Source organism: Aythya marila, assembly GCF_965140915.1.
Source record: "Aythya marila genome assembly, chromosome: 1".
Lineage (NCBI taxonomy): Eukaryota > Metazoa > Chordata > Aves > Anseriformes > Anatidae > Aythya > Aythya marila.
The window spans coordinates 88,454,955-88,478,991 of record NC_139042.1 but is presented as its reverse complement, the minus strand read 5'-3'; the positions used below and the strand labels follow the sequence as shown (position 1 = coordinate 88,478,991).

At 42.2% G+C, this 24,037-nt stretch overlaps 1 protein-coding gene across 1 annotated transcript in view; it reads right to left on the bottom strand.

Moving 5' to 3' along the window:
* Window positions 1-23,378, bottom strand: part of LANCL3 (LanC like family member 3) — a 36,725-nt gene extending 13,347 nt beyond the window's left edge. The window contains exon 1 of the mRNA XM_082766758.1: window positions 22,843-23,378. Within this exon, the coding sequence (XP_082622884.1) occupies window positions 22,843-23,373 (531 nt within the window). The 5' untranslated portion in view covers window positions 23,374-23,378. The remainder of the gene's footprint in view (window positions 1-22,842) is intronic.
* Window positions 23,379-24,037: the final 659 nt, after the last annotated feature.

The following is a 24,037-nucleotide window of genomic DNA, read 5'->3' as shown; positions in this document are numbered from 1 at the left end:
GTTCTTTCATTTAACTGCAGCAGAAGTAAATAAGCTCTTAACATCTGGAGACTTCACTCATTTCCAGTCATTTTAAGATTAATTGTTTCAGCTTCACTGAATTTAATAACAGCTTAAATCCTAAGCAAATGAGAAGATCACAGACGTAGAGAGACACACTGCACTCTCTCCAGGGTTCTGATTTATAGTCTTGTAGCTTGGGACCTAATTCTCCAAATCCTTTACTTTGTACAGGATCAGTAACATAACCCTTGAAGAATAAAAGTAAAGGTTAAGATCTCCTCTTTGTAATGCTGGAAGGCAGATGCATGCTGATTAGAAAACTCAAGATCAGTTCATTTTCTATGTGCAATGGTTCCTTTACTTAATAAATGAACTGGATTTCAATATAAACCATGTTTTGATCAACTTATTTTCATATTTGGCACATTTAGTTTTTAAATTGAATTAATGACAATTTCAAAATGCTGATTTTATTTTTTAAATGGAATTCAACTTCTACCCAAATCCAGCCTTACATGACACTGTGTAAAGAAGTATCAGCTACTAATATGTGTATCATCACCATCTTCTAATGTAAATTAAGAGTAAGAAGCAGAATGCTTAAGCACTAAGTGTACAAACAGTATATCCTTTTGACTGGGTTAATGAAATTATGTCAGCTAACAACTTGAGAATGGAAACAAACAAACAAACAAACATGAAAAGCCAGATGAAAACTTAATATTTAAAATCATGATTAGAATGGATGTTAGAAATCAACCCATCCTGAGGCACATCCACGGTACTGAAGAGAAAATGGAGAAGCAAATGACCTGTATATCTTGAAAGCAACCTTCTTCTCTTTGGCCACTCAGAGTGGCCTGTACGCATGAGGTAGGTGGGAGATGTGTACTAAGAGCTAAATAAGAAGAATTTTGTGCTGACTCCAAATACTTCTAGCCAAGCACCTCAATCCACATGTTCGAATAAGGCTGCTGGTTTTCAAAATACTTAAATATGAGACATTTGTATTTGCTCCTTATTCGAGAAAATGATTCACTGAGATGAGACTCTCATAATAATTATTAGTGGCCTTCCAAAGGTTTAATGATCTGATACCACCCTTAAGATCCTCATTGGCATGCTACATTTTATTTCAACCAAAAATTTGTATTAAAAGTATATATTTGTATATTTTTTGTATCCTCAAGAGATCTTTCATCTTGCCAAGAAATAAAAACTGTGGGCAGTATCTGTATGCTCCATCTCAGCATCTTTAAAAACTAGCAAAAAACATATCACCAAAACAGCAATCAAAGAATACACTAATCATAACCACAGACGATTTAACTGTGATGCCATGAAGTTCATTTTCATTTCAGCGTAGTCACAATGCCTACTTGCCCCTGGGAATTACTGAAGCAGTATGTTTAATTAGAGACAGCAAAGAAATAGACTGATCGTCCCAAGGTCTTTAAAGGATAAGTTGCATATTGCTATCACATCCTCTGGAGAAACCTGTACAGTGCTTTAATGAAGAATAAAGCCAATATGAGAATCTGTTGCCCAGAAAACAAACAAACAAAACCCCGTACACATATCAAGCTACCTCAAGCTATATTTTCATAAACTTTGATGCCGTTTAATATGAGCTTGCTATGGAGTAGGTAAAATTATTCTTTATTACGTCAGTACTCCGTCAAAAGACTACTGATGTTAAGAGATATATTGCTAGTCCTTTAATGTTTCAGCGCTTTTTATATTTTTAAAGACATCACAACCTGTCCTGTCACATCAGAAGTGCTCATTTCAGTTTCCTCACTAGATCATAATTTGAAATATATTTCCATATGTATTCTACATTTCTTCTGCAATTTCCATATCAATGGGTTGGTGGAGTTCTTTATTTTCTGTTTTACATCATTGCATGGCGCTGCTGTGTGCTGTTAAAAACCCTGTTCCATTCACACTGGTGACAGCTGCATTCCCACACGCTTTTTACTTTAAGCACAATAGTTAAGCAGTGCTATGACGCTTAGTATTCACACTATATTGTCAATGCCTTGGAGCCCTACTTACAGCCAGAAATGCTTTTCTCCTGTGTTGCTCCAGACAATATGCCTTCTTCCATTAAGGCATTCCACAAATATGTGAATTACTTAAGCCAGGTTCTTTATTCAGTAAATCCTTGTTACAAGTCAGCAAGGAAGGGCTATGTCTAGATCAATCACAGAGCATCAAGCTTTTTTGTTGTTAGAGGTCTTTCTCGACCTGAGATTCTTTAGTTGGAAGTAAATAATTTCACAACTCCATTTAAAGTACTGAGAGAGATTTATTAATATATTGATTATGACAGTGCTAGGCCCTACAAATGTGCTTCAAAAACTGCAGACAGAAATCTTCACCTTGGGGAGTAGGCAGAAAGAAGCAGCAGAACTAGCTTCTCCTTGCTGCTGATTATAATAACATTTTCAGCGCCTCATCATTCTTCTGAATGCTTGATACAAACCCCTTGGCTCATGATTTGCCCTTTGAAAAAACTATTGCATACAACTGCACACGGTATTGAATATATTTGATGGCTGTAAACTTTAAATTCTTGTATCTCTATTTATTTCCTTTGAGCTCTTTCTTGTGTGTATGCCATAGAAGGCATTACTGAATACTAAGTATCATTATGTGCTTAGAGATGCACCAGTACTTTTAGAAGGTAACTTGTACCCTTACACTATTATGGAAAAAGCCTTATTCAAAGAATCACAGAATGGTTTGGGTTGGAAGGGGCCTTAAAGATCATCTAATTTCCCCTGCCTCCCCTCCAAGTGGGCAGGGAAACCCTCCACTAGATTCTTCTATGCATGTAAAATTTTTTGAGCATGTATGCAGCCCATCAGACCTATGTCAAACTTCTAAAAAGCCATGTACGTGAATTTGATCATATGCTTCTTCTGATGCCATAAAAAGTGTCAAAAATAAGCTGAAAGAATTGGGTCAGCCAAAAAACCTAACAGGAGCTTTGCCACTAGTCTCATATTTTGGAAGCCCAGCAGAGGGAGCTTGTGAATTACTTATGACACTGAAAAATGCTGTCCAAAGATACATCTCTTTTCAGCTGACTCGAGCAGAAAGGTGCTGGAGCCATCCTGGTAGTTCAATGACACCTTACTGCACTGTGTGATGTCTAAGTTCACTTCCTGAGCTTGATCTTTTTCTACCAAAGACAGGGCTTGGGATTGCTCAGGGACCTTTCCATGCAGTGTCACAGGCATTTTTTTCTTTCAGATGATGTTAACACCTGAAGCCATGAAAGAGTAGCGGGCACAAAGACACAGGGGGCTGCCTCTCCGTAGTGTTATTCCAGTTTGACTAATGTGGGAAACCCGGCTCCAGCTCTACAGCTGGCTGCATTCCCTATAAACAGTGTCGAGTACACTAAACAACAAAACAATTTAAAAAAAAAAAATCTCCTGAAAACATTTTTTGATGAATGAGATTAGTTCCTGATGTGCTAATGATCCTGTTGCTAATGCAGCATGTCTCATGCTGTAGTATCATCGAAAGTACTTTCTAGAGAGCATAATTTCCCAAACTTCTCATGTTAACACAACTGCAGGACAGTACGTGTAGACTCAGCAAAACTACTATTATGATGCCAGTTCACTGCCAGTGCTATCTTGACTTAAACAGATTCCCCTATAGATCCCATTGCTGCTTATTTTTAACATGCCATTTTTCAATTCTTTCAGCCCTGTTCTTTTTCTTAGCAGCATGGAAATGGCAATGTCAGTCCTATCCTGTTTTGTGGGTCACTAATCATGACTTCAACAGAAACAGAAGGGTGCATTTACTCCTGATGAACTATATATTATTGGCAAAGAAGACAACACAGCATTTTTATTATTGCTAACAGCATAGAAAATTTTCCACGGGTCTCACTTGTCAGGGCTGTACAGCAATAAAACTGTAAAATTTTTGCAATTAAACCTCTCCTTCAGAAAAGGAAAAATTCAGACATGGCTGCAAATGAAGTGTTGCAAAACAGGATGAAGCACTGCTGTTATTGTAGCTAGCAGGCTGCCTGGGAGCAGCTGGTGCTGCTACAGAGCTGGCCAAACTCAATGAGCATCGTTACTCATTGTGTCTCAAGGTGAACACTTGAGAAACTCAAGTTAAAAGAACAACCAGCCTTTTTTGTCAGTTTCTCTGGTTATGCCCTGTTCCTCTTTCCTATTTCCTCCTCCATTCATGACAGCCCCAAACATCTCTCACTCTGGTGGCTGGCTGGATACAGCTCGCTGCTCCTACCACAGCAGCTCTCCTAGATCCTGGGAAGGAAACAGAAAGTTCCCGTCACACTCTTTACCTGAAGGCACCAGGGAAGCACAACATCCAGCTCTGTTGCTGCAGAAGTGAAGCAGGAAGGATGCCATGAAGAAGATTACTGAGTAGTTCAGATAACCAATGCAACTGAGCAGGTATCAGCCTATCTACTGAGAGATTACACACCATGTCCGATGCATGCCCTGTCCTGCCTAGTGGGGTTAGAGTTACCAGAGAGCACAGAGAGACAGCAACTTCATTTTATGCACCTGTCCCTGGAATTGCACCTGAAATTCAGAGCATGAATTAAAGAGAATACTTAAACCAGTACAAATGTAAGACTTGCAAATTAACTGAGAAGCAATCTTCGCATTGCTCGGAAAGGCTTCTTTATACATTACACAATCCTGCCCAAACTTTTGGCAACACACAGGTAAAATTGTGCTGTGTTTAGCCTCAGTCAGAAAGCACATCCATACATGAGTCCTGTAATTAACATATGCCAAAACTACAGCACCAAGCTGTCATAGCCTGACAGGGGGGTTTATGCTGTGCTCAAGGTAAGTATTCCTGACAATTATGCATTATGAGTATAAACATCTTCCAAGCTGGGCGCCTTGCACTCAGGTTTGAGGAACAAGCTGCCCAGTGTGTTGTAGCTGTGCTGCCCCAGGATCCTTTCCCATTTTTAACACAGCTAAGCAAGGAACATCTGCTCTACCCATGCATTTTGGATCAGCTTACTTCCCCTCAGCAGTGGGTCTTCCAGTTCATTGGAAGTCAATCCGTGCCTTCATCTGTTCCACAGGTACTCTGTGTAGTAGCAGAGCTGTCCTGGTGCTTGAGTTGGCTGCTGCATGTAACCTGTGCTGAGACACAAGAACACTGCCGGCGCTTCCAGCTCCAGAGCAGCAGGAGACAGGATTCATGGAGCAGCCTTTCCAAAAGATTACAGCTTTGTAACACGGATGAGAGAGCCTCCCCAGACACCGCAGTAACCTTGGCAGTGCCTCTTGTCTGCACTCAGAAACGATGCAAGTCCAGTTTAATCAGGTGCTCCCATTTGTTACAGGCAGACCTCTCATTGGAAAATAATTTGTTAGTGTTGGCACGTCTGCATGTCAACATGAGATGGACAGAATGTCATCTCAACATACTCAGTAAAGGTTAATACTTTTCACTGGGAAGTTGACCTAAGCGTAGACCTCTGCACAACAGAAACCAAAGAAAGTTGACAGGCCATATTTTAAGATGTCCTGAAGGTCTCTAGAAAGAGCAGAAGGCTTCCATTCCTTCTTTCATTTCTCTGGAAAGGAGAGCACTCGGCATCTTGCAGGTAACTGGTCTAATAAAATGTAAACTGTTTACTTCTGAGGAATATAAATGTGCAAAGAGAAATGTTCATGCTAGGAACTCTTAAGATTATGCATTGGACCAGTGACAAGTACATGAAGACATAATTAATTTTGAAGGTGCCACTAAATCTAGACGTTAAATCAGGCACTGGAAAACATTTTGCAAGGGGAAAGAGGAAATGAGGACACTTCCAGCTCACCACCAAATTTTAAACTCTGATGAATTTAATGCAGAAATCTAGTTTTCTATGGGAAAATAGTAAGTTATGTGTAAAGTTCCTTCAAACTGGTATTTGGTTAAAAAAGACAAAGAGACAATGGCATTGTGTATCACTTCCTACACCTGGCTCTGCTGGGAAGGGCCAGCTGGGTGCTACATTGCAAAAGGTACCACAAAACTCAGACTTGCATAAGGTTGGCATAACTTTTTCTGGGAGAGAGGGGAAAGGGGTAAAGAGAGAGGCAGAGAGAGAGAAAAGAAAAAGAAAAGCTCTGCCGTCCACAGCCCGTGTTAACTAGCTGTTCCTGAAGAGGGTGCTCTACACACAAATTCATTGCAGTATTGGCCCACGGTCAGAAGTTTGCATATAGCTTATTTAAATGGTTTAATGTTTTGCTACTGCATCCTTCAATAAAGTATCTTCGTGGCCAAGTTACTGTATAGAACATGTATGGTTCAGACCTAATTTCTGGTTATCATAAATACTATTTTCATGCTGCAGTTGTACACATCATTAAAGCTTCGCTAATTTCAAGAACAGTGATTTCACTGCTCATGTGAGATTGCTGAAAAGAGGAAAGAAACAGAAAATATTACACTGGAGAAAAACTATGTAATGAAATAAGTAAAAGCTACAGGATGGGGACAGAAAGATTGATAGTTAGTTCCTTGACAATCTTTCTAAAGATGCTTATAGTTCAATTCATCATAGGCAATACAGTCATCTTAATCACCCAGGGTAATGGAAAAGAAAAAGAGGCTTTTCAGTCTCATATATATATATATTTATTTTTTTTTCATTTTGCCAAAGTCATTTCACCTATTAGATCATTCATATTGCTTTTAATATCAAAGTCCTCATGGACCTGAATGGGTTTTGACTTGGAGGGCGTTGCTCTTGGCAAGAAATGCTGGAGGTTTTTCCAGTTCACCTATTATCTAACAGTCTGAAAAATGGAGTAATTTCATGACTCTGGGAATGGAGTCCAATAATTCAATTAGCAACCAGGTCAATACACTAGAGTTTCTATGCCATATAATTAATCTTCTAAACTATTGTTGTTCCATGTCATACCAATAAAACTACTGGGCAGGCTCTCAGTTTGTTGAGAATGATAATTTTGCCCGAGGCAGCCTTTAAAGACTGAGACTACAGGAATACGGCTTACTTGACAGAGTAAAACGCTGACCTTGCTGGCAGAAGGTGAATAGAGAATCCCAACAGATATAGCTGAGCAAACACACAACGCTTCAAGGATTTGATCCTACTCTCCTTTTCAGCAGTTTGGAGGGAAGTTACTAGGCAGATGCTTTCTTGTACACTGCTCTACACCAATGCAGAGTGCGTGGCTTATATGCAATAAAAAATAGTTATCTTTTCGACACTTTTTCTTCAATTCAAGGTTGTGTACAAGCTAAGCCTCTGTTGACTAAAGATACATGTACGAACAGCAGTTCTCGCTGGAACTCCTGGAAAAGCTTTACTTTGTGTCAAATATACTCAAGGACATTGTTTCCTGTGACAGGCAGGACATTATACCTTCTCCCTTACTTAAATGAAAGAAGCTTAATAACTTCTGCTTAGGCATGAGTCACCACCCCATTGCAGCTAGAATTCCAATATATAGTTTGTATTTTCTGCTGAGGCAGACAGAGCCTTACACTCTTGCTGTAAAGCTACTGCAAATACTTTAAGGAACTAAAAACCTAGCAGTAAAATGAAAGATTGCAGCTTCTATACCCAGCATCAAAATGGATACTTATATTGGACATTACACCTATCTGATCTCATTCAATATGCAGTTCAACAGCAGGAATTTATTTGCCATTTGAACTATTATGTTAGGTCTTGGTTTGCAGATGCAGCTATGATTATAGTGCAAAGGTCAAACTTCCACTGTTTTCCAGGGGGAATTTTTTTCTGTAGGACTATAGGATTGGGTCTGGAGTACACCTGTCAAAAACATTTTATCACTTTTCAAATAATCGAATATAACAAGTAAGCAACTGCACATGCAGTTATTTATGAATATGAAGCATGCTGCTGGATATTAAAAATTACTCGTTCCTCCTTGTTTCTTTTTTGTCTTCCTCGGTGTTTTGTTTAGCTTTGTTTACATGGTTGCAACTCACAAAAAATGCTGTGTACATTTGAAACACGGGAAGATGGAGACTTCATACTATAAATTATTATTCAGCCTAATGTTTTTTTCTCTTTGTGTTAAAGGCACTGAATTCCTCACCTTTCATCTTCATATAGTCCTCTTTCCTTCCCCAGGGATCAACTCCTAATCCATTCCCAATTCAAATGTTTGGGCCCTCCTTCTATACAAGTGAACATACTTCATGCACAGGCTTAGTGAATGGAGTGGAGAACAGATAGGCCTCCTCAACTTCTTGTGGCAGAATTCCTCCCCCCCAGAAAAAAAAGAGTCATGCGAGAGGCTAGTAGCTCAGAGGACAGAGCTACTAAAGCAGAGCACTCCATTTCATACTCTTCTGCCCCAACCAAAACACCAATTATTTTGCTCCCGACTCACAACCAATAGTGCTCATTGCTAATGAATTCTGCTACAGAAGGTAGCATTTGGCAAACTACCCATAGAAGACTTTATGGCTTGTTACTGTGCTAAATTTACAGAGGTGATCTACAGAAGCACAAAAGAGCACAATAATATTATTTTTTTCATCTGTTTCAAATTAAGGTTCAAGAAAGAGAACACGGTTGCAGCCACAGTTAAAGGCTCCCAAGTGCAATGCTTTCAATTTTATTTTATTTTTCATTTACAACAAAGGAAAGCTTGGTTTTACATATTAAGATGCTACGTATGGATGCACGAAACGCCATAATAGTGGCTGCATAATACCTGCACAGTGGTAACAGTTTAATACCTTAGAGGCGTCCTTGACCTAAAAACTCTTATAGTCACGGAAGAGTAGGTCTGAAGCTATATGTGACAGTTTCCATAGTGCTGTGAACTGCTTGGTTAAAATCTCTCCTAAGTGTACTGCATCACTGTAAAAAGCAAACAAAAACTGTTAAGAAGCATGAAATACTGAAATAGTTATGAAAAAGCTACTTTATCAGCCACTGCTCAGTTCTTTCTCCTGGTATTTTTCCACGTCTGTTCTCTCACTATCAAAAATACATGTATATATATCAAGCAGAAACATATTTTAGAGACAAATAAGAGATTCTTCTAAGAAGTGAAGCTCAAAAGGCTGTCGTTCATTTTCTGGACAGGATGTAATTAATGTGATAAAGAACACAAGAAGTTATTTTATCTTTCAGCATAAGAAAAAAAAAACATTATAGCTTATGATAACCAGCAAATTAAAAGACTAAATATTTCTCTGTTCCCCTAAGATTCAAATAAGCTAGGGAATTTATTCCTGCCAAATTTAGCTGAGTCCACATGTACTGTGGATTTAACAAACTCACTGAACTGCTCTGTAACTAAGGGGGTAATTTTTTTAACAGATTTTTTTGGTTACCTGCAAGGAGTGCCCCACCCCTCCGACTGAATTAAATGACAGTTCTTTGGAATATTGTTTAAATAAACATTTTATCACATTTCATATAATCAAATCTTACGCTGTAAGAACATTTAGGCCTGATAGCTGTTACAGGGCTACTTCAGGGAATCAACTCTCTGAACTCAACACAACAATGTTAAAAGAAAGGTAAATCCTTGTGCTTCAGAGCATAAAGCCAGTTCTGACAAAATGCAGGTTAGTAATGTTACAGGCAACATATTTCAAAATTGCCTTCCACAATGATTTGTTCATCTACTCTGAGCCACCTAGTACTGGTACAAGACATCAAACCAGATGGATCACTAGAAAAAAATCCTGAAGAGAAAAAAAAACGTTTGTGTACTCCCATGAAAATGTTGCCAGCTCCTCACTGCAAGCAAGAGGAAGCATTTGACTGCTTGGACAATGTCCATGTTGTGCTGTACGTAACACAGTTTGCAAACTGTTGCTCAAAGCTCTTCTGCAATTAGTGTGCCTCTGCCATGCAGGAACAGATTCTCTCTGCGCTTACACTTTGGGAGACTGGGACACAGAATGACTTTGGAAGCTGGAGTTCAGGGCATTTCCCTCCAAGCACTGCCCTAAAGAATATCTGACTACTTTAGATAAGTAATTTCAATCAGAGCTGCAATAAGGGATACTTGCTCTAGCAATCAGCACGCTCAGCTTAGAGGTGTCAGCTTCGATTCGTGCACCATGTCAGAAAAAGAAGGGATGTGAATTTGAAGTTAGTGATGAAATCTCAAGGTCATTCTGTATAGGAAGGAAGAGACTAGAGCATCCACTCAGACTGTGATTTCCTCCGAGTCCAATTTGGTCTTAAAACCTGTAAGGGTGACCAGAGATGATTGCATCCTGCCCTTGCTAGTGGGAAAAGGTAAGATGCTTAGTTTGCTTTTACCCCACACCAGGCCAGACCCTACCTGGGTTTCTGTGAGAAGAGCACCTCTTGCACATTGGGATACGCTGCAATGAGGAGACAGGAGCTAGGTGGGATGTGTGCCCTAGCTGCTGTTCAGGGCAGCAGCCCAACAGCCTCCTTTGGAGGATGGAGAGGAGAGGATGTAGTTACAGCAGGTGAGACTGAATGCACAATGCCACTACTGTGTGAGGGCAACTGGAAGCTCATGCTTTAACACCATGGAGAAAAGACAGCACTGTAAATCTGTACTAGAGCTGCACGGACTGTCAGTGATGCAGTGGCTGATAAATTCTGTCAGGGCTGAAGTGCCCCTCAGTGCAGCACTTGGGGTTTGTATGCCTATCAAAAGATGCCCAGGAGAGTTTAAGCACATAAACTGGGTGCCTTGCACATTTAGGCACATCCAACCTTAGTCAGCAGCAGAGGAAAGTTCTGACTACAAAACTTTTGGGTCTTGGCATCCAGAGTGGGTTTTAGGCAATGGGAAGGCCCATAGAATCACAAGGAGCAAACCCATAATGCCTCTGTAGGGTGGTAAATCTGTGTGGGCAGTCCAAAATTGCACTGGCCTTCCTGATGCCCTACTGTGTTCACCTCTGTTAGGACTGGTTATGACTTTTCACTTGTACTAGTTGTTCATTCCTATGCAGAATAAATGCAAAGCAACATGATGTTGATTTACACAAAAGTGCTACACAGTTTCATCCAGATGTACAAACGGAGATGCGACAGCCGTGCAGACAGTATGCCAACACAACCACTTCAACTGAGTACACGAGTAACTCAAGCCCTGTCATGTTCAGCTTACTTCAATCTCAGCTTCTTCCTAGCAGAGAGGATAAGTATTACAGATAATTCTCCCCAGATACATGTACTTGTACTGCTAAAAATAAACCTTCTTTTAGCTCATTTTTTAAATCTCTTGAACTGTTTTCATACCTTCCTTCTTCCTGCATACAGTATTTGGCACTTCTGTCAGTTTAGGAGCCAAAGCAATTCTTATCCGGTAAGCTGCCTCTTCTGGATCATTAATGAAGATAATACATAAGGCTGGTTCCTACATCAGCCTTTTATTAGCATTTATGATTAGCTTTGCTTGTGGTCTTTCAGCCAACTCTAAATTTTCAATGTCCCCATCCAAGTCAGCATATATTAAGTTTTCAAGGATGATTATATTTGACACTGTATCAAAACCTTTATTCAAATGCAAACAGGGTATTGGCTACTGCTCTTTCATCAGCCACTAATTTTATAATTCTGTTATTTACAACAAGAGATCTTGTTTGTCTCACAAGACCTCTTTATTCTTCTGAGTCATGCTGCTTTACACGCATAGTCCAGTTATGTAGATATTTATGAGGCATGCGACATCTAGAAGTATGTCTAAATATTTGCTGTTGAGGAAAAACACTGCTACCTGCAAAATTAGTTAAATGAGTTAAATCACACAATAGGATAATTCACTGGCTAATTGAAGCATAAATGGATCGCTTCAAAGCAGCATCAGCGGTGCTTTCAAGCAAAGGTAATTCTAGAGAACTCCACGCTGGCCTCACGCCACTTTTACTTTCTGTGATGATCTGCAATTTGTGCCATGCCAGTAAGCCGCTGAGTAGAAGTATCAGCTGAAACTACAAGAAGAATGCTGACAATGTAATGGAGGAAAACCAGATGAAGGTGATCAAGTCCTCTGAGTCATCTGAATTTTGCCCTGCTCTCAGACCATAGGAGCTGACTGAGGTAGTAAAAGTCCTGGTGATCTCCGTGCTGGCTCCCAGATTTTCCCAGGCACATTGACAAGACAGCTCTGAAATAAAAGACAGTAGCCTAAGAGCTTCCAGTGGCATTTCCTGGCAATATGCCCACAAATCCAAATGCAATTCTGGCCATACATCAGATACAGCTAATTGCTTCTAATTCAATACTGCTACGCTTGAAGGGCAGAGTGAGGGTCATGGGATTACTCTGAGGAAGTGTGGAATACCATGCTCTTCAAAAACATAACTAAGCTGGGAAGTAACGAGACCACCATCTGCATTTTTCTCCTTGTTAAAAGGTTGCCATTTGATGCTGTAATAAAATTAGGAAATGCTACGAATTTTCCCTTTGTGCAACTTCTTCTCTGTTGTGTCTGCACGTACTGCACACTCTGGGAGTACAACTCTGCTGTGCCGCAAGACATGGATGTGGTTCAAACTTCACCAGGAAAAGAGTATGAGGATCAGCAGCCGTAAGGCAAACCATCCCACCGCCAACAAAAATTAACAAGCACTCCATGCTCTTAGCTGTTACCTTGCATTTGAAGATCTCAAAGCGCTGTGTAGTTAACTAATGGCAATCACTATTAACTCATGCCACAGGCTACATTGTGTGATCGCTGCCCTGGGAGCACTCAGTGCCACACTTCTCTGCCACCAGATTCGCCGTTTTACATGATTATTCTCTGCAGCTCTATAGAGTAACTGTGTGACATGAGAGAGGACGGCCTGGGCAGCTATTTCTGCTCAATTACCTGGAAGAACTGATAATAATTTTGTCAACCTTAATATTTAGCTGCTGGCAGAAGAGTTTGTCTTTCCTTGATACAGCTGAGATTGACAAGGAGGGACGCAACTGGTATTAAAGGCTGCGTGGCAGCTTGTGGTGCTGAATGGCTCTTTTTGACCTTTTTGGACTTCACGCAGGATCTTCCCTGCTGACAGCTGCAGGGGATTGGACATGACTGAAGAAACTGCAAGGCTTTGCCCATCGAAGTCCATAGAGGAAGTCAGAGTAGGTGCAATAGTGATGAGAACCTGGTAGTGGGGAAAGAGGCAGGAATGACTGCAATTTGTACTTAAAATTCAATTTTTCTGCCCCTCAACAGGTGCTTTCCACATACTAGCTCAGGGATTATTTAGCCTAAAGAAGAGAAGGCTCAAAGGAGATCTTATCAATGGGTGTAAACACCTGAGGGGAGGCAGTAGGGAAGGCAGAGCCAGGCTCTTCCCAGTGGTACCCAGTGGCAAAAAATTCTGCCAAAATACAAGAGAGAGCTTTTCTGCTGTGAGGGTGGTCAAACACAGGAACAGGTTGCCCAGAAACGCTGTGGAGTCTCCCATCTCTGGAGATCTTCAAAATCCAGCTGGACATAGCTCTAAGCAACCTGCTCTGAGCATGGGGTTGGACCAGAACATCTTCAGAGGCACCTTCCAGTCCTGGCCATGCTGTGACTCTATGCCTCTGAGCCAAATCCAAATATAAGTGAATACATGTCATTACACTGCTCAGCCACTTGTGGGGATTTTACCCCTCCAAAGATTTTCAGATTCAACTCTGAATTTGAACCATCTTACCTGTGTTGGTTTTTGTTAACATTTACCTCACAATATTGTTTACCAAAATAAGCTAACAGTTCTGTAGTTCTCAGAGAACAAAATCAAAATATGAATGCATTCCTACTATGACTCCATCTACATTTTGTCTTCTGGATTTGTAGAAGTACATAAGCATTATTCCCAGACATTTTTGCTGGCATTATCAAAAACGTGTATGTATGCAAACAGCAGCCTGGCATAAGCACGCTCATGATTGATTCAGCTCTGCAAGACCAAGAACAAACAAATCAATATTTACTTAAAGGGTCTGAAGAAGTTTGTTTTGCTGTTCTAGTGCAAAGAATTTTCACCTAGTACATATTTGACTATCTTATTTCTGATCACATTTAAACAGGTACGCGTGAAATGTGTATCTTGGGGGCCATTGCTATTATAAATGCAATTTTGACTAATCTATCTCTGGTTTAGCCTGAGAAAACTGAAACAACAAAGTGTAAAGTTAGCCTTTCCACAGCTTGCAAATAGAAATACCGAGAGATCCAAAGTCAGCTTTCCAAAGAAATGAAGAACCTAGAGAAAGTGGCAAGCTTAAAATACTATGAACATCTGCAGCAAGGGTGATGCTTCCAACCCGACTACAGTATTATTTTACTACAAGACAATCTCTGCTTTTGTTAGAACACATTTCTGGTGAGCCAAAACACCTTTGGTGATGCTGGATGAAGCTATAAGAAACTTTTATCCAAATAAAAGGATAGATTTCCATCAACTCATGCTGCTGGTGAATCCAAGAATATACAAAACAGTCCTCACCAAAGACAAAAGATGCAAGATGATATGGCACTTTATATCTACATTAGCAACAAAAGCAAATCACGAGAGCAGAGTAAGTTTAAACTCCAGACACTTCTTCATATTTCATTTATTCCTTGATTTCTAATGTGGACTAAATAATGACTTAATATGGGTCTCTGATATATACTGTCAAAACTATACTTGCAGAAGGAAACCCCATCACTGCCTGATGTCCCCTGAATAGGTGATGGTACTTCTAGTATTACAGCATTGAGTAACATATTTTCATTTTTGTTCAGAGAACAAAGGAAAAGAGATTATCTATTTGATATTAATGAAACGTCCCCCCTGTAGTTGAAGAAACTTCTCACTTTGCTTATTACAGCACAACTTCTGTGTCTTGGTGATTCCCTGACTTTACTTGACCTCCTACCTGCTTCGCTTATTCAGTGGTCCTACTGAATACCCATCCACGTAGCAGCAACCTATTAAAAGTCTGCTGGATTATAGCAGGTCATGAGATGGATGTGAGTCAGTGTCATGCTGGCGCAAGATGCAAACACCTTACTGAGCTGTATAAATAGAAGCACGACCTGGAAGAAACACAAAGTTAAATCTCTGCTCGGTTAGAAAGAGCTGTGCCAGAACTACATGTCCAGCTTCTGGCACTCTTCAGGAAAGGCTGGAGGGAGTCTGGCAGAGCACATGGGAATGACTAGAGGTGTAGAAAACATGATGCACGTGGGAAGATTAGGAGGAACAGGATGGTTTGTTTAGAGAAGAAAAGATTAAGGGCAGAAATTGAAGCACTCTTGAAATATATGAAGGGCTGCTGTAAAGAGGAGCAGAATAAACTGTCCTTAGTATTTCTCAATGGAGAGGACAAGGAATATCAGGCTTGAATTACAGCAAGACTCAGATTAAGCTTTAGGCTAGACTTTCCAATAAGCAAGGTAACAAAATAGTGCCTCTGACAGCCAGGGCAGACTGCAGAACCTCCACCACTATCAGGTATTTGGAACAGGTTAGAGAGAGGCTGTCAGAAATGACACAGGCATAGGTAAACCTGCCTGGGGGCCAGGCGACAGCCTAAGCCACCCCTCAAGGTCCCCACCAGTTCTTTGGTTCTGTGTTATCACTGTCAGGACTGAGCAGACAAATTATGCAAAATTGCCATACAGAATCTGCAATACCCACCACATTCCAGTAAGTTATGCACTGACTCATCAGTGGAGAGCTGCTTAAAAGACTGTCTTACGCTGCTGCTAGCCCCAGGCACACACGTCAGGAAGAGCAGCTTCCACTTCCCTGACACTGAAATCTGAATTGGATGAGTACGCTCCCAACTCACCATCCCCAATTACATTACTAACAATTTATTATTCTACATGAAATAAAAAATAAATAAAAATGCACCAATGAGAGGACAGAAGTATTCTGTGAAGAAAAGAATTAGCCACACAAAATAACCAAATGCCTTGGACAACTGGGTGTCTCTATCTGGCATAATTCTTTTTTCCTGGGTCATTCAATGCTGATATCCATTCCATCTCACTCGTGCTACACCGGTCTTCTACAAGAGATATTAAGCCTTTAAAATGAAGAATTCAGGAATGCCAAACTGTGGCAAAAATAGATTTATGTTTCTGCTCTCACACATCAAAATACACCGATCTGAGAAACACGAAATGACTCAGCAACAGCTTGGACTGCTATTAAGATACTTCTGATCATGTTTGCCTGGAACGAAATACCTATTTCAATTATTTTGCCTTCCTACTCCTTGAAAAAAATTAAGCAGCTCACTATCACTTGAAAATAATCCTACAACGTAGATAAGGAATAATTGGTTTTGACTGTATTTAGCTGAGCTCTGCCATAACGGAGTGGACAGAAGGTTACACAACATCACACAGTGCTTAATCTCATTCTTGTCAATAGTCAAAGAACTGCATGACAGACACAAGACAGAGGCATCTTGACATAATGCCTGAGCAAAAATGGTGACCTGACTGCATATATTGAATTTTGATTAAAAAGAAAAGAGGGGGGGGGGGGGAGGGGATATTGAAGTTAGCTGACAAGACCCCAGTTTTTAACGAATGCCGTACGCGATGCTGTGCTAGGATGCTCCTGCAGCAGCAGAGCAGGCCCATGGGACTCAGATGTTTTAATTGCCTCCAGCTCCTTTATACATAGAGCTCCTCTGCTGCCTGGAGGCAAGGCTGAGGGTAGTGGCTTACTGGCTGAGCATCCACAACCACAGGACACCTGCTCTGCAATCTTTACATAGGCTGTCAATAGGGTGCTGGGTCCATTTTAAGACTGTCCAGCTGAATTAACGGAGAGAAATTAATTAACAGAAAGAAGAGGGTCTATCGACTTAGTGGAGGAAGGAGAGAAAGGGATGGTTTCTATACCTGAGCCCAGCTAGTTGTGGTGCACAGCTGTACTGTGATTTATACACACACCTAATATTTTAAAAACGTGTATTAAATGACTATCAAGAAATGCAAGGCTTAATTTTATCCCTTAATCTCAGTGCTGTAAAGTGCACAGGATGATACTTCTTCATTGGTGTTGTTAGCCTCGAGCTCCTTTCTTCTCTCACTAGAAGCTCAGTCTTTCATTTTTCTATGTCTTTAGTCTTGTAAATAAGGTTTCCTAACAGAATTACTCTTCAGGTTACACAGTAATTTATTATACTATGTGCATGTAGTAAGAGAATTTAAGTGTTAGAAGCAAATAGAGGAATATCCATGAACATGTCCGTATTTGCTTCCAGGCATCAGGTAGTTATCTCAGTTATTCGTTACAGAAAGAAATTATGGTATAAGACATAATGTTGTGTTCTGAATTTGCAAGTGCTGAATTAGATGACAGCTATTTCTGTAAGTGTGTGTGCTTATGCAAAGAGAATGAAGTAACAGAAGAGTGACAAGCAAAAACCACGCAGACAAAAAAAGTATGTTTCCTCAACCTAATGCAGTGATTAGTCATTGACCCCCTCCATAATCCATTTTCTCCCTGTCCATACTCTTCCGTTGTATGCTTGTCTTCTAAATTGAGTACATTATCCATCAAAACCACAACAGTTTACCAGATAAACTGGTTTTGTTTGTTTGTTTGTTTGTTTTTGTTTTGTTTTACTTTCAGATTTAAATCTCCCCTGCTCCAGGGCCCAAGCTATTTCTTGTTTTTTTATACCCCATTCATCTTTGAGTTCTACTCCTCTTCAGACTTCCGTTTTTACATTTTGCTAGTATTTTATCTCCTTTGCTTTTTAATATTTTTAATTGACTCTTTTTTCTCCTCTCCATTCAGTTTCTGTGAAATGTCATTTTTTCCCATGCCTCTACTGTTTCTCTGCCTTTCCATACTCCCCCCCTCACACGTTACCCACACACACTCCTTCTGCTGTGTCATTCAGTGCTGCCTGATACCTCACCCTTGCAATTAACTGTGTCTCCTGGTCTTTTGTCAGAAGAAAGGCAAAAAATCACTATTAGCCTCTGTCACAGAGAACGTAAATGTCAAATATAGCTCTCTGTGGAAACACAATTATAATAGCATATATGACATAGACATAAAATACAACATAAAAAAATTTTGAAAAATATCACGCAACGAGCACGAGAAACTTCTTGCAGACTGCTAGCAAACTGTCCATAACACACACTTTGAAGATCACCAGCTTCCACCCCAAGCCCTGTGCCTCTGCTGGCCCTGGTTTGCTGATTGAAATCCCTAGGTGGCTCTGGGTGCTTTGGGAGATTCAGCCACTGCATGCACTCAGCAGAATGGACACAGCACCTTTTCTAGAAAAACGCCCTCATTCTGATTGCTTTATTTCACTCCTCAGACCCCATTACTCACGCTAGGAGCACATCAGAGGCAGCTCTGCAGAGGGCAAAGACACCGTGCACTCAATACCTCCGCTTCCTGCAGGCCAAGGAGAGGTGCTGACAGACTCCAAGGGGTGACCTGAAAGCACTCCATGGCGATGATGAGCATGATGACTGAACTGTCAAGGCTTAGAAGTTAACTTTGAAATTTAAACTTTGTTAACTTTGAAATTTAAAGGAGTTTGAAGGAAGATGGCAAAGTAAGGATCTATTTTGGATATAAGAAACTTCTCTGGATATGTGTTTTTTTTTTTATTAAACACAAATATTGTAATGTCAGTATTACAGCTTGGGTTGCTATTTCAGCAAAAAAGATGATGCTACACTGGGAAGCAATTTTCCAACAGCACAAAAAAGTGCAGAGATATCTGACACTGCCTTTGTATAAAATTATTTTTAGCAGACAATGGGAGATTACTTCCACTCTTTAGCCATAAGCTTTTGAAATCCGTATTTCTGCAACAGAACATAAAATGTATGTGCACTGTCAAACCTGCATCAATCAAATCTCCTGTCCTGGCAGGATCCCCACCAAAACCTCTTTACTACAGCACTATTTACTGGCAGTTAAACAACGTGCTTGAAATTCAACATTTTAAAACCTAAATTTCCTGCTTTACCTCTACAATTCGATATTCGTCTCCCACCATGTTGAGCTGATTTCTGGTGGCCATTATCGAGGTGCCCCGATCTCTGGATTTGAAGGCTGCTTAAAATAAAGATTTGTGTTGCCTTGCTGAAGAGAAACAGAGTGGTTCTGAAATGTAGACCCAAACCATTTCAGAATGCTTTCTAAACAAATCCAGGTTTAAATAATTCCTTTTGTTTCACTTTTTACTTTAGAAAACTCCCATTTTCAACTGACGGTTGAAATTCATCAATTTAAGCAAATTAATGCAAAATCCGTCCAGTGAGGCTTGGGAAAGCATGGACAGAAAAATGTACATTTTTAAGAAGCTGGCTAGGATCAAAAGCTTTTTTAAAAAAAATCTTTATTGGTATCTCATTTAAATCCTCTGTGGCAAAATCTGACATCCTGGCTGTGTAGTGGCCTGTGTAAAATGACATAATGAAATCAGTAGAGCTCCAGCTAGCATCACAGTGTTTAACATTACAAACACCACGTTTCAGATAAACAGGCAAATTCTTTCATAGATGACTTTAATGGGTATAGAAAGGGAATAAAATCTCACCTCAAAGGACAACCCTTCCATTTCAGGCATGGGTCGGATAAAAAGCCCAACATAGGTACCTTGAACTCGGGGGTGCACCTCTTCAGTGGGTATTTTGCAGATCCCCCCTGTGTAAGACCAATCCATCGAGTGTCTTTCATAAACAACATGTTCAGCATGAATAATCTTACATTGCACTTTAAAAAGTCCTAAAGGAACATGTTCTAGGCAGGATTCAGGAAGCTCCTTCCTCTCATAATTTCTCTTTTTCTAATAGAGAAGTAACATACAATAGCGTTGAAACACTAGGTAGAAGGAAGACGCTGAGGAACAAGTAATGGCATCCAGAGACATCTGAGGATATGAATGAAAAATATGAGGATATGAATGAAAAATAATTTTCATTCTCCCCCAGAAATACACTTGCTGGACCTGTCAGTTCCCAGGCGCTGTATGTCATAGCATCTCATTTGTCTGAAAAAGAACCTGAGGCACCTCTCTGCTACAGAGATAGAAAGGTTACCCACACGTGGTGGGTAAACTCTTATGATGCTCACGATGTCTTTCAAAACTGCTGCTCCTGCTTCTCGACTGAAACCACACCATCAGGCGGTGATGCAGTTTTGCCTCCGCAGTGGTATGTAGTGCTGTTGGTCACTGCCTTTGTTGCTGCAACACAGTTAGTGAACGTCAGTCAGGCCCATCGGTCCAGCCAGTTACTGAAAGAAACCCTGAGCTGCGCTAAAAGGCCGTAACATCCTAGCAGATGGTGATGCAAGAAGCCGCTTGAACTTCTGTACCTTCTCCTCCGTCATCTGACAGTGACATTGCCGGAGGCACTGCAACTGCTGAGGCACACCATGCTCCATCGGCCGTGAAATGGGACAGAAACATCGCTGAGAAACCATGAGGAGAGGATAAAATACTGTCTGAACAGGGGGGCAAGACCACCATTTTAATGGTCTCTTACTGCTGTTTGCACGAGCAAACAGAGACCGAGTGAGCTGAATTGAAAGAAGAACTGACGGATTTCCCAAAGAATACATAATGAAGCAGCACTAGAAACATCAGAAAAAGAGGCACCTGGCGAAGACAGAGCAGAAACAAAACTTCCCCTTAACAGTGAAAACACAGGGGCTAAGGACTGCTCAAGTACATGCACCTTATCTATGCCTAGCTTGTACAAATGATACGTTGTTTCTGCAGGAACAACATTTCACCTCTCTCTCTCTGCAAAGTACTGATTACAACATAATAGAGATTAAAGAAAGGATGAAAACAACCATCCTTCCTAACGCACGATGTCTTCTGCATCAAGAAAGTCAGTTCCTCTTAATTCTTGCCTGAGTAATCCTTACTCATGCAGAATCTCACAATTAATTCATTGGGGAAAAATGCTGTATTAGCCTAGAAGTCTGAAAACCAGCAGAATGCAAATGCCTTCTTCACGGGAGGGCAATGTTATTCAACTGACAGCTCCTTTCAGGACAGTCGGTCAACTTTCTTAAGAATATGTGAAGCCTTAAAACACTGAAACAGTTTAGCAAGGACCAAAACATCACAGCACAGCAGCTGAGCTAAATTAGTATTGACTGAAATAAAGCAGTCCCCTTCCTGCCCTGCCCGGAAAAGATAAAAACCAAACCCACAACAGTAATTGTAAAATTTGCTCAAAAAGCCTTTCTTCAAGGGCAATCGATTTCTCATATGTAGGTTACAATTTGACTTATTCAGAGGAATAAATACCCATATGGGCAGCAATGGCCAAATTTCAATGTGAATGGATTTCACTTTGTGTTAGAAATATTTGCGCAGCAGCATCAGAAGAAGAACGTGGGCCACAAGAAAACATGCTGCAATGAGCCATGTGAGACTGTGCACAATCAAATTACAGGAGGTAGCATTTTCCAGCAGTTAGAATCACAAGGCGTCGCTTCTATTCTGGGATGTACCTGGCCTTCTGTTTGACCTTGGATAAAAAAAAAAAAAAAAAAAAAAAAAGCATGCACTCTCTCTGGGCATCCCTCTCCTCATTTGTTAAAAGATGCAGGATCCGGTTTGGCAATGCACTAATTAAAATAACCCTGTATTAGGAAGGGCATTTTTATCAGCGCACCCAAATTTTGCTAAAGCACGGGTACACAGGCTACTGATCATTATCATCTTGCTCACTTAAGGAGCACAGTATTTTATTTAAAAGTAAAAAATGAAACTTTTATTAATACTTAACAGTTTAAAACATTTTGATTTATTTCTTTCACTGAACATTTAAAATTACAGTGTGGTGACAGAATAAATAATACTACGGAAGGATGTTTAAGTAACTGATTAAAACATCCGCAAGGGGACACAGACTACGTCTTACTGCAACCATGGCAAAATAGAGCCCCTACGGTTGTCCTTAACTCACCTGCCAGAGGGATTCCACCATATGTGCACACCTGTGGGGAAATTTAACTCTTTCCAGCTGCAAAGTATAATTTTTCAGCAAGCAAGCAAAGAGGGAGAGCTTTTCCCCTTCTTTGCTTTACCCGCTAGAAGGCTTCAGGAGGTTGCACCTGCTCTCCCAAGTGCAAGGACTGTTCAGTGATTGCTCTCAAGGGTGCAAAACAAAGAAAAGGGGGAAATAAATGAAGTAGTGGGGTCCAGGGTGTGACCGCATAGAGCTGGTATGTCACAGTAACACCAGATATATAGGTACCGGGACACGGTCCCCCAGTGCAAGCTGAGCTACAAAGGTGGCTTATAGCTCTGTGAGGAGCCATCATCCCCTTAGACCAGTCCTGCCACACCTACAAAACTTTCATCGAAAATGGTGTTGGAATGAAAAGTTTGGATATGTTGATGGATAACACAACCATTTCTACGTTTACGGCTCTTCGGACAGAATCTGCTTGGCATGCTATGTTAATTGCTCAGTGCCGTAATGATTTCTGTTCAAGGTAACCAAAAAATTCAACCAACTGAGCTTTCTTCATGCCTCCTCGGTCCTCCATTGAATGGATTTCCTCGGGCTCAGGCTGCGATGACCGGCACTGGATGGGGCAGGCGCTGCTTCTCCTGGCAGCATGTATTTACTCCTAGCAGCGGCTCGCTCTCCCGGGAGGAAGCAGAGCCAGCAGCACACGAACTCGCCAACCGGGGACTGACAGAGGGAGCACAGACCGGACCTAACGCGGGGCGAGGGACCCAAACCTGACGAATACAGCGCAGACACCGCGCTAACCACCGCCCCGGCAGCCTCCAGCCCCGCCGCTCTCAATGACGACCCCAGCCCCGGTGCTGTGAACCCCAGTGCTCGCTCCCCGGGCCCTTACCTCCATGCCCAGCCGCTGCTTCAGCACCAGGGCGGCGCACAGGTACCCGGCGCGGCCGACGAAGAGCTCGTCGGAGCCGCACTCGAGGAAGGAGAGCGGGGCGCACACCTCGCTCAGCTCCCGAAACTTGCCCAGCGGCCGGGCGAAGTCGGGCAGCCCCAGGGCTCGGTAGACCAGCGCGGCCACCGCGTAGACACCGGCGCCGCCCAGCAAGAAGGCGGCGCGGGTATCGGCCTCGCCGCCGCCCCGCTCCTGGGCGCGCAGGCAGGCGTCCACCAGGCGGCGAGCCGCCCGCAGGTAGGCGTCCCGCGACGGGGCGAAGAGCGGGCACTGCGCGACGTGGTACAGCATGTAGGCCACGCCGGCCACCCCGCCGTACAGCCCGCCCTGGCAGCTCCCGAGGGGGGGCAGCTCCCGAAGGATGCGCTCGATGGTGGCGGTCACCAGCGGCACGGCCGCCTCCGCATCCGGCCCCGCCGCCGCCCCCTGGTAGTCATCGAAGCGGTTGGCGAAGCAGCGCTGGCTCGCCATGCCCCGGCTCTGCACAGCGGGCGGGGAGGCGGCGGGCGGGGAGGCGGCGGCGCGGCAGGGAGGAGCGAGGGAGGCGGCGAGGGGCCGCCGGGGCGGGCGGGACGCGGCCGCCGTCAGGGGCGCTGGGGAGGCATCGCCCGCGGGGCCCCTGCCCGCGGTCCTTCGGGGGACAACCCCCCGGGATGAGGGGACTGGGCGCTGGGTGGATTGCTGGTTAACACAAGCAAGCGAACAAAGCCACCACCAGCAAAGGAAAAGCTCGAGGCGGGTGCTCAGGGCCACTCCTGTGTGAGGCGAATACACGGTTGTCACGTCTTCCCCTGGGTACGTGAGCTGGTGCAAGCAGGAGTGAATTTATCGTCAAAAAATCCGTGACTTCTGGTCAGCTGGCAGCCCCTGGCACTTCTTCTGGTAGGTGCAGCTTCAGTGATTCAGGGCCTCCCCATAGATGCTGGAAAAAGCATCTTGCCAGAGGCTCCAGCCAGGGCTGGCACAGCTTTTAGCAAGACCAAAACCACAGTCCTCTAGACGCCAGAATATTTTCCTAGAGCTGTGGCTCCATAGCTCCTTTGCACATAACACCTTTCTTCCAGTTCCCCGTACACAACAGCAGAACAAATAACGTGGCTTAGCTCAAAGAATCCCGTTGCCTCTGGTAGGCTTT